At 37.4% G+C, this 13,430-nt stretch overlaps 1 protein-coding gene across 8 annotated transcripts in view; it reads right to left on the reverse strand.

The window, feature by feature from the left end:
* Positions 1 to 13,430, reverse strand: part of MATN2 (matrilin 2) — a 67,742-nt gene that overhangs the window by 8,309 nt on the left and 46,003 nt on the right. For 6 of the 8 annotated variants that reach the window (XM_048939986.1, XM_048939985.1, XM_048939993.1 and 3 more), the window contains exons 9-23: positions 12,177 to 12,299; positions 10,479 to 10,601; positions 10,199 to 10,321; positions 9,723 to 9,845; positions 9,513 to 9,635; positions 9,175 to 9,297; positions 5,151 to 5,273; positions 4,934 to 5,056; positions 4,715 to 4,837; positions 4,408 to 4,530; positions 4,062 to 4,184; positions 3,798 to 3,920; positions 3,526 to 3,648; positions 1,416 to 1,829; positions 74 to 226 (exon numbers count right to left, since the gene is read on the reverse strand). In XM_048939986.1, coding sequence (XP_048795943.1) covers positions 74 to 226; positions 1,416 to 1,829; positions 3,526 to 3,648; positions 3,798 to 3,920; positions 4,062 to 4,184; positions 4,408 to 4,530; positions 4,715 to 4,837; positions 4,934 to 5,056; positions 5,151 to 5,273; positions 9,175 to 9,297; positions 9,513 to 9,635; positions 9,723 to 9,845; positions 10,199 to 10,321; positions 10,479 to 10,601; positions 12,177 to 12,299 — 2,166 coding nt within the window. The remainder of the gene's footprint in view (positions 1 to 73; positions 227 to 1,415; positions 1,830 to 3,525; positions 3,649 to 3,797; positions 3,921 to 4,061; positions 4,185 to 4,407; positions 4,531 to 4,714; positions 4,838 to 4,933; positions 5,057 to 5,150; positions 5,274 to 9,174; positions 9,298 to 9,512; positions 9,636 to 9,722; positions 9,846 to 10,198; positions 10,322 to 10,478; positions 10,602 to 12,176; positions 12,300 to 13,430) is intronic. The other 2 variants (XM_048939991.1, XM_048939990.1) reach the window with 2 other exon arrangements.

Raw genomic sequence — 13,430 nt, forward strand, 5'->3', positions numbered from 1 at the left:
TACTCCTTTAGCCTGCAAAAGAAATCTGTAAGCATGCATTCCTCTTCTATCAATTAAAGCAGAATACTGGTACCTTCACAGATCTGAACTTTCAGCTCTTCGCTTATGTCCTCCATTGCTGTGAAATCCTCAGCATAAAAGAGATGTTTATATGATGGCTCAGAAGCAATTTCCAACAGTTCTTCTTCAATTGCTTTTCCTATTCCAATGGCATAGATAATTATACCTAGAAGAAATTGCATATAATTATTACATCAGCAGTCCTAAACCCTTGATCCTCCATGAAAGGAAAATATGAGTATTAGTCATTTCAGGAAGAGAGCAGGAAAGCATGAAAAATGTACATATGCCATATATCTTCAAAATTGTGTACGAAGAGGGATATTAATGCTTCTGTTATTTAGAAGATGTTTAGAAACTCACTGCTTTACTGTAATTTGACAGATAGTTTTTATGACAGAGAGATGAGAGTTGCTTGGCCACTACTAGAGTAAATATACCCAGAAAGAGCACTGCAAAACATCCAAGAAAATCAGCTGCACAAATCTAGTCGGAGGTCAGTAACTAGCTGTGTACCCCAGGAGTCAATACTGCAGCATCTTCTAAAGTCTGGCTGTACTCTCTATGTTGCAGGCCATCAGCCTTTGTTCTTAATGCAATTTTTCAGAACACAGAAATTGCTTTGCTGTGCAGAGAAAAAAAGGGATCCTTCATTTTCTTGAAAAGCTTTGAAAATTTTCAGTAATGTCTGCTGAATAGCTGCAAAGCTTTTGATTTGTGGTGCGGGTGTCCTACATGACAGCCTTCTGTCCCAGACATATTTTGTCTTAAAAGCCAGCACCTTTGAGTTACTTTATGGCACGATCTGTCATGCTGGAAGACAGCACTGAAGCTATATGCATACGAAAGGAGAGCCCTTCTTCCTTCCAGAACAGCATCAGCGCTCAGACTTAGTTAAAAATACATAATATAAATAAATAAAGATATAACGTAATCAATTATTAAATTATTAAACAACGTAAACTTCCCAGTAGATTTCTGTATTTTGAAGAGACAGGGTTGTGTTCTTTTTTTTAATTAGTGTCTTCTTACTGTTAGAATCTTTGATGAATTTTCCAGTATCAAGTACCTCCCCCCAGGGAAATGCATGGCATGCCATGTGAGTCAACACACTACCTGTGGATGGCACAGAACCCCAGTAGTGAGGCACTCAGCCACAGAAGGAATGACAGAACTCAGTGGCAATGGCTCTGTGAAACCAAAGATCTGGCCTTCTTCTACAATGGTCACTCAACTAGCCAGACTGCTGTGGCAAACTGTCTTGATTAGCAGGTACTGTAACACATCCATACTTACCACATCTTATTTAGCACCATGTTTACCTTTCTGAAAGAATGAAAGACATCACCACTCACCACTTCTCTTTGCTCTAGCAGCCCAGTCAGAGACTTCATCTTGGGCTCGCCCGTCTGTAAACACAATGGAGATTCGAGGGATGTTTGCTGACAGTGGTCTGGCTCCTTCTGTTTCTGTGAAGCTTCTCTCAAACATTTGCCTCAGTGCCAGTCCTGTCATGGAGCCTCGCCCCATATATTTCATTTGTGATACAGCTTTCTTCATGTCTTTGGCTGTGCTAAACTGTCTTAATGTAAACTCTGTGCGAACTTCAGAGGAATACTGAAGCAAACCAACTCGAGCAGCTTTGGGTGAAATCTCAAGTGTATCTAATATTCCTGAGACGAATTGTTTTACAATTTCAAAATTATCCTCTCCGAGACTTTTTGATCCATCAATCACAAACACCAGATCAACTGGGCCTTCAGTGCATCCTGTGAAATAAGCAGAAGTGTTCAGATGATGAAAAAACTGCACAAAGCCGTAAATAGGACTGCATGAACACAGTGATAACCTTGGTACATTGTTCCTGGCTCAGCCAACCTTGCAGTGTGTCTAGAACTGTTTGTAGACAGTCTTTATCAAAAGCTAAGAGTGTGCCAAAAGCTTTTAACAATAATCTAATCACAATGTCTATCTATCAATACGTGTCACTTTGCAGAATAATACAACTCCAAAAAATACTGCTCTTTTTTTGTGAGTTTGCAGTAAATCAGATTTTTAAGAAAACCTTAAGAATGACTGTTAAGTGGAGAAAACTGTGTAACTGAAGATCTTTAGGATGTAGAAACAAAGTTTCCATCATTTTCTTCCAGGGATAGGATGCTAACATGCATAGGACAGTATGTTAACTTTACCTGAAAATGCAGATGACCTGAAATAACGAGAATTGCTGAAGCTGTGTTTGTACTGCAGAAGTAGCAAAAATGTAAAGATGACACAAGAAAAAAAAAAAATGAAAGAGTTGCTGAAGCCACACATACATAAAAGGAGAAAATCTAGAAGTCATGTTTAGAGCTGCAGGAAAGAACGAGACAGGAGCCAAAGAGCTCCGGGAAGGCTGAGAGGGAAGGGTTACACAGAATGCCCTACAGTTTAGGACTAGGTTCATGTCTGGAGACAGAGTATGGACAACACTCATGTTTTTATAGCACAAGCTTACATCTCTAGTGGCAGAAAAACAACTGAAAATTTAAAAGTGAGGCAGTAAATGCTAGAAGGCTTTCTAGCTGCTAATGTTGGATAAAAATGGTTTATATACTTGCTTGTAACTCACTGCTGAAATTAATCTTTTCTGTTTCACCCACTGAAGCTGGGAGACAATCTAGGAGAGCCTGACAACTTTGCAGTCTCATACTTGGTTAAGTGCAAATGCAAAATTCAAAGCGGGTTGTAAGCATTCTGATTTGACTGCAGAACATACTGAAGACATCTACTATTGAGTCAGTGTAGGAATAAGGAATTTTCACTAATGTTTGGACTTTTCTTCCTAGACAACAGCCTTTTTAGAACTACTGTCCAAGAATTCCTTGCTGCTGAAGAAACAGTGCATCATGTACTAAAGTAATGGTAATACAATGACTATCAGAACCACTTCAGTATCACTCCATATGTCAGGATGAAGCAACAGCTCAAGGTGAGCTGGGTTAATTACAGTTGAATTCAGTCACAAACATGTTTTAGTAATAATAATGTGCTCCCCAAGAAAGGCATACATTTTTGCAGAATATATGTTTTTACTGAGCTCCAGTAGAAGAGTTTCTCCTCCAGGAACTGAAAGGGTGATGCAATAAATGCATATAATGCTCTAAGCATGTCATTTTAAAAGCTAAGAATAAAGCACACATTTCCTTGATAACAATATTTCTTTTTTTTTTTTTTCTTGACATTTGGGAAAGATTATTATTGTACTTGATGCTATATGAAAACAACTGTTCCAAATTCTTAGTTTTTTGCTTACAAGAGCCTGAAGATAAATTGCTCAGTACATTTTCTATGACATTCATATATGCTTCGGGCTCAGTTATCAGTTATATCAGTTATATAAGTTTTGAACGGAGGCTTTTGAAGTGAGGACAACTAACTTAAACGCTCATAGAAACAATTTATATCCAAATATAATGTACTCACTTCTGCAGGTTTTCTGATCCTCTTTTAGTACATACCCCTCCTGACATTTGCAGACGTATGAATCATCATTATTAACACAAATATGGTCACAACCATGGGCAACTGATTTACAGACATCTTTGCCTATGAAACATTTTAAACATTTATAAATTCAGAGACTCCAAACACAACGTTTAAATAATTTAAATAACACATGTCAAAATAGAACATTTTATCTTTTTTTTTTCCTATAGCAATGCTGAAGAATGGCAGACAGACAAATTGTTACTTACTTCGACATGTTTTTCCATCTTGTCGCAGGACAAATCCCTCATGGCACTGACAGCTGTATGAATTGTTATTATTAATGCACACATGCTCACAGCCATGGTCAATGGACTTACACAGGTCTTTATCTGAGAATCATTAAGAGAATTTCCTTATTAGATCTATTCTTAAACGCAAAGCTGGCATGAGCCAGTTTTGAGAAAAATTAAGTCTGTAATCATTTTTGTGACTGAAAGGACATATTCCCCATAAAAGTTTTAGGTACTCACTCCTGCATGTTTTCCTGTCTCTCCTCAGTATAAATCCCTTGTGGCACTGACAAGTGTATGAATCACCAGCTGGAACACAGACGTGTTCACAACCATGGTTGACTGTTCTGCAGATATTTTTACCTTGGAGTAATGAAAATTATATTTAGCACAGTTAGCTACATAAATAACTTTCACAAAATATAAAAAAGCACAACGATAATCTTCCATGAAGGAGCTCATTTCCAAGAAACTGACTTCATTTTATTCTGTGAAGCTGATTATTAAAAACACAAAGAGCACACCATATAAATAATAAGTTTCATGAATAGATCAGAAACTACATAATGAAGACTAAGCAACTTACTTCTACAAGTTTTCCCATCGTCCCTCAGTATGAAGTCATCATGACACTTGCAAATATAGGAATCGTCAGTGTTAACACAAATATGCTCACAGCCATGGTTAACTGACTTGCAAACATCTTTATCTGAGGAGAGTGGACAGTTTGCTAGGTGAGGTTCTTTAGGGAGAGATAATATCTTTTATTTACTAGATTGTGTAGTTATGAATCACAGATACACATATTCATGCACAAACTCTCACAGCCACAACACTTAGAAGACGTAACACTTAAAGCCAAAAAAACCATTCTTATTGCTCAGGCTACTCACATTTACATGTCTTTCCATCTTCCTTCAGTATGAAATTTTCATGACACTTGCACATGTAGGATTCTTCTGAATTCACACAAACTTGTTCACAGCCATGGTTGACTGAACTGCAAATATCCTTGTCTGCCATCAAAAGAGTTGGTAGTTAACATATATCAGCAGAGGCCTTGATTATGTTGTTATGTGTCATTCATCAAATTAAGTTCTCATGCTACATACTTTTGCAGGTTTTCCCATCTTCTCTCAGTAGAAATCCATCATGGCATTTGCAAATATACGAATCATCAGTATTAACACAAACATGTTCACAGCCGTGGTTGACTGACCTGCAAAGATCTTTATCTGAGAACAGATGACAGCTCTTGCTAGTTAATACATTTCTACACAACCTTGAATTGCAGATAAAAAGCATGCTGATAAATATCAGACTACTTACTTCTGCATGTTTTTCCATCTTCTCTTAGCAGGAATCCCTCCCGACACTTACAAACAAATTCATCACCAGCATTAACACAGGCATGTTCACAGCCATGGTTGACTGATTTGCAAATGTCCTTGCCTGGAAATAGATAAAATTTAATGTGATTTGCTAGTTAAAATTTTTTCAGATTTTTCATAAAGACTGCAGAGGTAATCCCATCAGCAAAGAAATATGGAAGCATGCACACTGAAAGCTAGTTAAAGGATTGACAGCTTACCTCACATGAGGCATGAGTTCTTTACTGTCTAAGCAGAAAGAACTACGTGGTTTGGATGGTCTCCCAGTGATGCTGAATCATTTTAGGACCAATCTGACTAGATTAAGAAGGAGGACCTTACATGGGCAGCAGGAAGAGTAAAAGAAGGAATATTTAGTATAGTTATTTAGCAAAAATTCATGCTAGTGAAAACAAAACTGAACAAAAAACCACAGGACATGAAGCAAAGCGCTCCTTTAGGATTCTTACATCAATGCTAAGAATCTGCACAAGCAAAACTCAGGAGTGTAGGAACTACTGATTTAAGGGCATGAAGAAAATCACCAGTATTGGGAAAAACTGATGAGGGGATTTCTATGAGTGCAATGTTAAAGCCAACTGGCCATAACCTCTTCAAGAACAGAGAAAGAAAAAGTAGAAAAGGAAGTCATCCCATCTATCAGCATTCCCTGTTCCTTTCTCACTGCAACAAAAAAAGAAAATATTCTGAGTTGCTAATGCAACCTTTACACAGCGACTACAACACTGGATGTCACTAACAGCAGTGTTCAGATCTGTTAGAATTACAGAATTGTATCCCAAGTTGGAAAAGACCCGCAAGAGTCATCAAGCCCAGCTCCCAGCTCCACACAGGACACCCCAAATCCAAACCCAGTGTCTGAGCGCTGCCCAAACGCTCCCTGAACTCCGGCATGGGGCCGTGCCCACTGCCCCGTGCAGCCCGTTCCGTGCCCGCCGCCCTCCGCTGCAGCCCCTGTCCCTGACCGCCACCCGCCCCTCCCCTGACGCAGCTCCATGCCGTTCCCTCGGGCCCTGTCGCTGTCACACGGAGCAGAACTCAGCGCTGCCCCTCCGCTCCCTGTGAGGAGCTGCAGCCGCCATCGGGCCTCCCCTCAGCTCCTCTGCTCCGGGCTGCACAAACACAGGGACGTCATGTGGGACAAGCCCTTCCCTCACCTGCTGGCAGTGCTGGGCCTGCTGCACCCCAGGTACGGTTGCCCTTGTGGCTGCCAGGGCACACTGCTGACTCGTATTTAACTTGCCATCACCCAGAACCCCCAGATCCCTTTCTGGGGCTGCCCTCCTGTTCCCCATTCTGTACATATAAGCAGGGCTGCTCCATCCCTGGTGCAGAATTCAGCGCTTTCTGTTGTTAAAGTTAGCACTGGTAACTGGTTGATGATTGCCCAGCCTCCTAACTTGTCAACACCTCTCTTCAAGGTCTCTCTGCCCTCAGGGAAGTCAATAGCTCTTCCTAATTTAGTATCATATTTACTTAGTACGCATTCAAGTGCTGCGTTCAGATAATTTTCATAAACACTGATAAAAGCTGGCAATAAATTGGAGGTGGAGTGACTGGCCTGATGTAACTCCATTTATTATAACCTTTTGAGCCCAAACTGTCTGTCAAATGTTCACCATCTGCATTATGTTTTTGGCTAGCCAGACATTTTGTCCAAAAGGATAACATGAGAAAGCTTAATGAAAGCCTTGCTGAAATCCAGAAATATCAGATCAGCTGGATTCTCCTGATTCTTAGCAATTAGCAGAATAACCAATTAGGCTTAATGTGTAGAAAAAAAAATATTTTTTCACAAGAACTTCAGCCTAAGGTACATTACTTGAACAGTTCAGGCTGCCAATAAAAGAATTGCAAAAAATGCTAGAGTGGACAGTCTTCTAACTCAACAAGCATTACATTCAAGGCATAACAATCTCAACTAGATCCCATTCCAGCAGGTAAAGAAGAAATGATTATGGAGGTAAAAATTAGCATTAGTTAGCATCAGCTTATGCACAGCTGCGTGCAACATTCATTATTTTCAAATGGAATGAAATATAAATGAGCAACAAAGTTCTACTTAAAAAGAATAGATTTTATATAGCTGAAAGCAACTGTGAGCCAAAGTACTTTGTGACCAGAGGTGAAATAATTTAAACAAAAGTGAATGATGACTGTAGTATTAAATCTTGCTTTACTGAATTCCTCCAGAAAAAAACAGACATCATCTAAAAAGAATACCAGAATAGTTAAAAAAGGAAGAGAAACTGAAATAGAATACAGCTGTAAGATTTGAATAATGATTGAAAGGAAAATTCACATTATTTACTGAAATTGAAAATAAGTGGAATTTGAAACACTGAAATGAAAAGACACAGGCTAAGCTGCAATGCCAACAAAGTAAAGGACAGTATACGTTATTCGAGGGGTGTTTGGAACAAAAAACCATTCTAACAATATATTGTTATTTAGTAGGTAGAAATACTAGAATTTCCATCTTTATGCATAAAAGTAAAAATATTAAAAATACTCAGATCTGAATTTTTCGAAATACAGGCTACAGATGATACTGTAGAACGAAGAGTTTCATCAGTTGAGAAGCAGGTCACACAGCATCTACTGAAGAAACAGCAGTAACTCCAGAGCAGTTGCAGCCAAGAGATGTAAAAAGATCTGGCTGAATAACATTTTGGATGCTTAATATCATTTTTTGTTACCTCCTGGAACTCCATGGAAGTCCCAAAACACTAAAGTTTTCATCCCCAGAGCCTACACACACAGTGTTTGAAAAGTATAATGAGTTCACTGCAAGTCTGTCAGCTTGACGTTAATCTGCATTCAAACAACCAAATAAACAAATGTGGACTTTGATTTAGGAAAAATGAAAGAAAGAAAAATATTCAAGTTTATATTATGAAAAAATAGGTCCCAGATAAGTAAATAAGAATCTTTTTAATTGATTATGAAGCTGGTTCATAATGCTCAGGGAATTCAGTAGGGCATCAGTCTGGGTATTCAATGAACCTAAATGGATTAACATTGGCTAGAGAGGTCTTCAGGATAAACTGTAAATGGGAATCATCAAGTGGCTTTCTTTCTAAGAATGTGCCCTGCTCTCTACTGCTTAAAATTTTAATGAACAATATTAAAAATATATATAAAATAATCACTAATGAAGTTTGCAGGTTACTTTATTGTTGAGAGAATGATAAATAAAAATACAGCTCTGCCAATGTAAGGAAACACAAACCTTTTTGCAAGCTGAATAAAAACAAACTGTGAGCATTTTAAAATAACCAGAAGTAAACTTGTAATTTAGAAACAAAGAATGAAGGCTGTACTCATAAGATGTGGGACATTTATATGACTGAGAGTTTTAAAAGGCTTATGTTCATGGTATATAACTAGCTGAACATGAGCCTTAGGAGAATCGCATGGACTAACACTGTCTTTGGTCATAAAAGAAGGGAAGAATAAGAATTAGGTGGGTAACAGTTCCTGTATGCTGGACCCTGCTGTATGCTGTATTAGAGGACTCTGTACTATGTTCCACGTTGTGACATCACTGCAACAATACTGATAAATAGAAGCTACAGGAGAGTAAGAAGAGATTTATGAGAGCCTGAAGGAATTTCACCTGCTTACTGTTTACTAAAACCATGCTAAGAGGCTAAGCTGATCAGTTAAATTACGGTCTACGTGAGTATACACAGAACTCCAACTCCTCACAGTCAAATGAGGCAAAATCCTATGCTCAAGATTAAATCGTGACAGTCTAAAAATGAAGTTCACATTTAAAAATACACATTCTGACCTTAAAATTGATTGATTTTCTGAAATACATTTTAAATTCAAACAATAATTTATAGAAATCTTGCGACCTACAGAGGACAATATTCCACTCTGACCACCATGAATCAGTGAATAATTTCATAATAGAAGGGAAATTCTATTTCCTCTGTTATTGACAAGCAACTTACTTCGGCATGTTTTCCCATCTTGCCTCAGTACAAATCCATCATGGCATTGGCAAGTATATGAGTCATCAGTATTAACACAAAGATGTTCACAGCCATGATTGACTGATTTGCAGATATCCTTACCTAGGAATAATGTAGATTTTATTTACTACAGTTTAATAATTGAGAACATTTCAAAAAATGTAGAGACTAAAAGTATTAAGTTCCTAGTAAAATAAAGAATCTATCCTCCTTTTTATCGCATAAAATCACAAATCAGAAGACCTATTTGTAACACAACATGCTTCCTCAGTGACTCCAGAGTGAGAAAATTACAGTAACATCAATAATTTACTTACTTTTACATGTTTTCTCATCTTCCCTCAATACAAAACCCTCATAACACTGGCAAATGTATGAATTATCAGTGTTCACACAAACATGCTCACAGCCGTGGTCAACAGAATTGCAAACATCTTTATCTGGAAAAACATAAGAGTACCAGTATTTAAACCATGTCTACAAATGCCCAGATTATAAAAGGAATCTTCTGTTACAGGTACACTTACTTCTACATGTTTTTCCATCTTGTCTTAATGCAAATCCCTCGTAGCACTGGCAGACATACGACTCATCAGCATTAACACAAACATGTTCACAGCCATGGTCAACTGAACTGCAAATGTCTTTATCTGAGAACAGTTGATGGTTTTTGGTTAAAGCACATCTTCAATGTATATATTATGGAAGGAGAAGTAGTAGTTTTTATTAGGTTCACTGACATCATTCAAAGAAATGGACAAAAATTTAGGCAGAAAACACTTCTAGTTCTTGGTACCTGAAGAACGGTAGGTGTCGTTTTTTGTCTTCAGTCATATCAGTTTGGCTACTAAAGTATACTATTACTGTTCACTGAGTCTCTTACAAGCTTCTAGCAGGTATAACAACATTAATTCCACATTATGAGTAAGTTATGGAAGTGTTATTAGTTAAAATAATTCCACAAATCTACATACTATAGATAAAAGTCTACCAGAATACTTACTTCTGCATGTTTTCCCATCTTCTCTCAATAGGAAACCTTCATGACACTCACAAGCATAAGAGTCATCTTTGTTAACACAAATATGCTCACAGCCATGGCTGATTGATTTGCAGATGTCCTGTCCTGGGAATTAGTTAGATATAGATACAGTTTGGAATGATAACATGTTCAGAAGGATCAAAAGGATGTTTTCTAGTGAGAAGTGAAGAAGTGATAAATACCTTTCTTTCCTTGCCTAATGCACATGCAAAAATGTTCTAAATATATATGGGTTACTCACTTCTGCATGTTTTCCCATCATCTCTCAATATGAATCCTTCACGGCACTTGCAGATGTAAGAATTGTCAGTACTAACACAAACATGCTCACAGCCATGGCTGACTGATTTGCAGACATTTTTACCTGAGAATAAATCAACAGATAAAGAACTGTGCTAGTTAAAGGCAAGATGTTTTGTCTCACAGCTTCCAGGTACTGAATATTCTTGTTCTTGCTGGTATTCTGGACTCAATTCAGCAAATCATTTACAGCACTTACTGTAAGTTTTTATTGTAACAAAGAGTCAAATCTTTGTTCTACAATTTTTACAACCTTATTATTAAGGAAAAGTGCACTGCTGTGGTTCCAGAGTTTGTATAACTTAATGTGTCCCCATCATGCAGGTTTATGTCCTGCAGAGATTTCCAAAAGCATTTAAACTCCACATCCACATTTCAAGTAAACTTCCTGGTGAAAAACCAGGATCTTTCCATCACCGTAATTTTACCTCCAGTAATAAACTTGTGCCCAAACCTGGAATAGTTAAGCTTTCTTTCCTTGGAGTTCAGATGGTATTTGTCATTTTTCTGTACACAAAAATTACAAAAGCTCAGTGTATGTTGTGCTTAAATGTAATGAGGAACAAATTGTATGATCCTGCTGTAGATTTTTAGAAAATTGTCAGCTGTAACTGGTTGAGCAAATGTTTCGTGAACTTTTCTGACATGTGATTTAGTTACAAATTATATTTCAAAATAAAATAAAATTACATCTACTTATTAATACTGGATAAACTAAACTTTCACTTTCTTCCCCATATCCTTTGTTTTCACATAAGGGCTGCTGCATAGACACAAAATTTCACTTGCTTTTGCAATATCAAACTGTAACTTCTTTTTGAGACAAGCAAAACTTATCTCTGTTCACACGGACTAACAAAGTAGGGTGTTGATTTGATATATGTAATACAAAGCTGATAAATGCAATACAAAACTGATAATACAGAACTTTTCTTTGTCATGTCAGTGTCTGGATTACTTGATTTTTTTTTTATTCTTTTAAATGTTATTTAACAGAAGATGCTGATGGAAATCTTGGATATGATTGGCATTATAGAATACTTTATGCCTGTGTTTTCCAAAGACTTGTCCACAGTTCTTCTGATAACTTAGCATGCACTCCAATACCAGGGAAATTTTTTTATACTTCTGTTATTCATCATAACTACATAATGTAGCCAAATGTATAATACAATTACGATATCTATTTTGCAATCAACCTTATCTCACACTGGGCAAAGGAATGAATATTCCATTAGTACTGAAGGCTCCTTTTTGCTATGTAAGTCTTTGGAAATGTTACATATTTTTGTCTTGATTTGAGAAGAAAACTATAGTTGTCTGATATAAGAATGTAAGTTGGAATCCAATGATTTTGGATCCACACCAGACACAGTTAATTTTACACATTCCAGACATTTAGGGTGTGACTCAGCTGCCTGGAAGTTTGCACTCAGTGCCACTTCAGATGCCCTCAAGCATGGAAGACCTGAACATAATGCTGGCAAACGTGACACCAAAGGGAAAATTGTGAGCTTCTGGAATCCTAGAGCATGTAAAATGTCACTGGAAAGCAACATTTAAGCAATCAAATCCTTCTTACAGTCTTATTTTCTTTATATGTAATAAAAATTTAACATTGACTTGCTGAATAACTTACGTTTACATGTTTTCCCATCATTCCGAAGCCTGTATCCTTCGAAACACTGACAAGTGTAAGATTTGTCACCGTTTATACACAAATGTTCACAGCCATGATCACTCAGAGCACAATAGTCAACTCCTGCAGGAGCAATTGATGTTATTGAAATAATTAACAATTAAACCATCATTTCTAGTATTTGCAAGGCATATAAGCACCAATTCTGTCCTTTATCTGATAATATGCATATATATACCTTCAGTTAAATTTAAGAGGGCCCTGTGGTATACTTTGCATTAATTACTGTAAGTGGAGTTGAGAATGCGTAGCACAACTCAACAGAATCTGGGTCTCAGTGCTCACAGAGTGAATTACAAAAACCTGACACTTGAACAATGTTCTTATAAAAGACAGTGGCAATGACAGAGTAGGTGAACCTTCTTCAAAGATGGTCTCTAAATGATCTGATGTAAACATGGCAGGCAGAAAATCCCTGTGGGACCTCAGAGATGTTTGGTTTAGGCTAATCGAGATTTGCAAAGAATTGCAAACAAGACTTATGGTATGGTCCATTTTTTCTTCTCAAATTTCCTAAGGGTTTCTTATTTGAAGTACCAAGACATAATATTCCCACTCTGCAGGCAGACTAACTACTTTTTATAGGCTACAGACACAGTATCACACTTTTCTTCTTTTATTGTCAGAGTAGAAATCTGTTTACCACTCAGGTGTTCTCCCAGCTGTCTTAAGATACCTGCGCAACTGTGTATGACACCAGTGTTGTGATTCCCAGATGATTTCCTTTTAGGAGTGGTAAATGCTAAATGCCAATCCCTTCCACTCAGCTGCTCATTCAGGGTATCACAAAGTGCCAAAAAACCTTTCATGATAGTCTAAAAAAAAAGGTTTCAGCAACTCATCTGGAGCTCAGCAGTAAGACATCCTATATCTAAATAAATACAAGGAGAGGGATGCACGGGCAAGAATCATTCAAAAGGTCTCCAGTGTATTGCATGGAGGGATTCTAGAAGCCACAGCGTGGTTTTAATGCTGTTGATGGGTCTCCAATTACAGTCTGGAGGAAAATGACTGAATGGAAAAAAAAAAACAAAACACAAAAAAACAACCCACATCTATTTTTACTACAAAGGAAAAACAGATTTCCCATTCACAAGTTCTTAAAAATACAGTTTGTCTATTTCTGATTTTTCAGCATTTCTTTCAGATAGCATTTGAATTATTTCTAGTAGATCCTGTCCCGATGCAGGATCA

The sequence above is a fragment of the Lagopus muta genome, chromosome 3 (genome assembly GCF_023343835.1).
Source record: "Lagopus muta isolate bLagMut1 chromosome 3, bLagMut1 primary, whole genome shotgun sequence".
NCBI lineage: Eukaryota > Metazoa > Chordata > Aves > Galliformes > Phasianidae > Lagopus > Lagopus muta.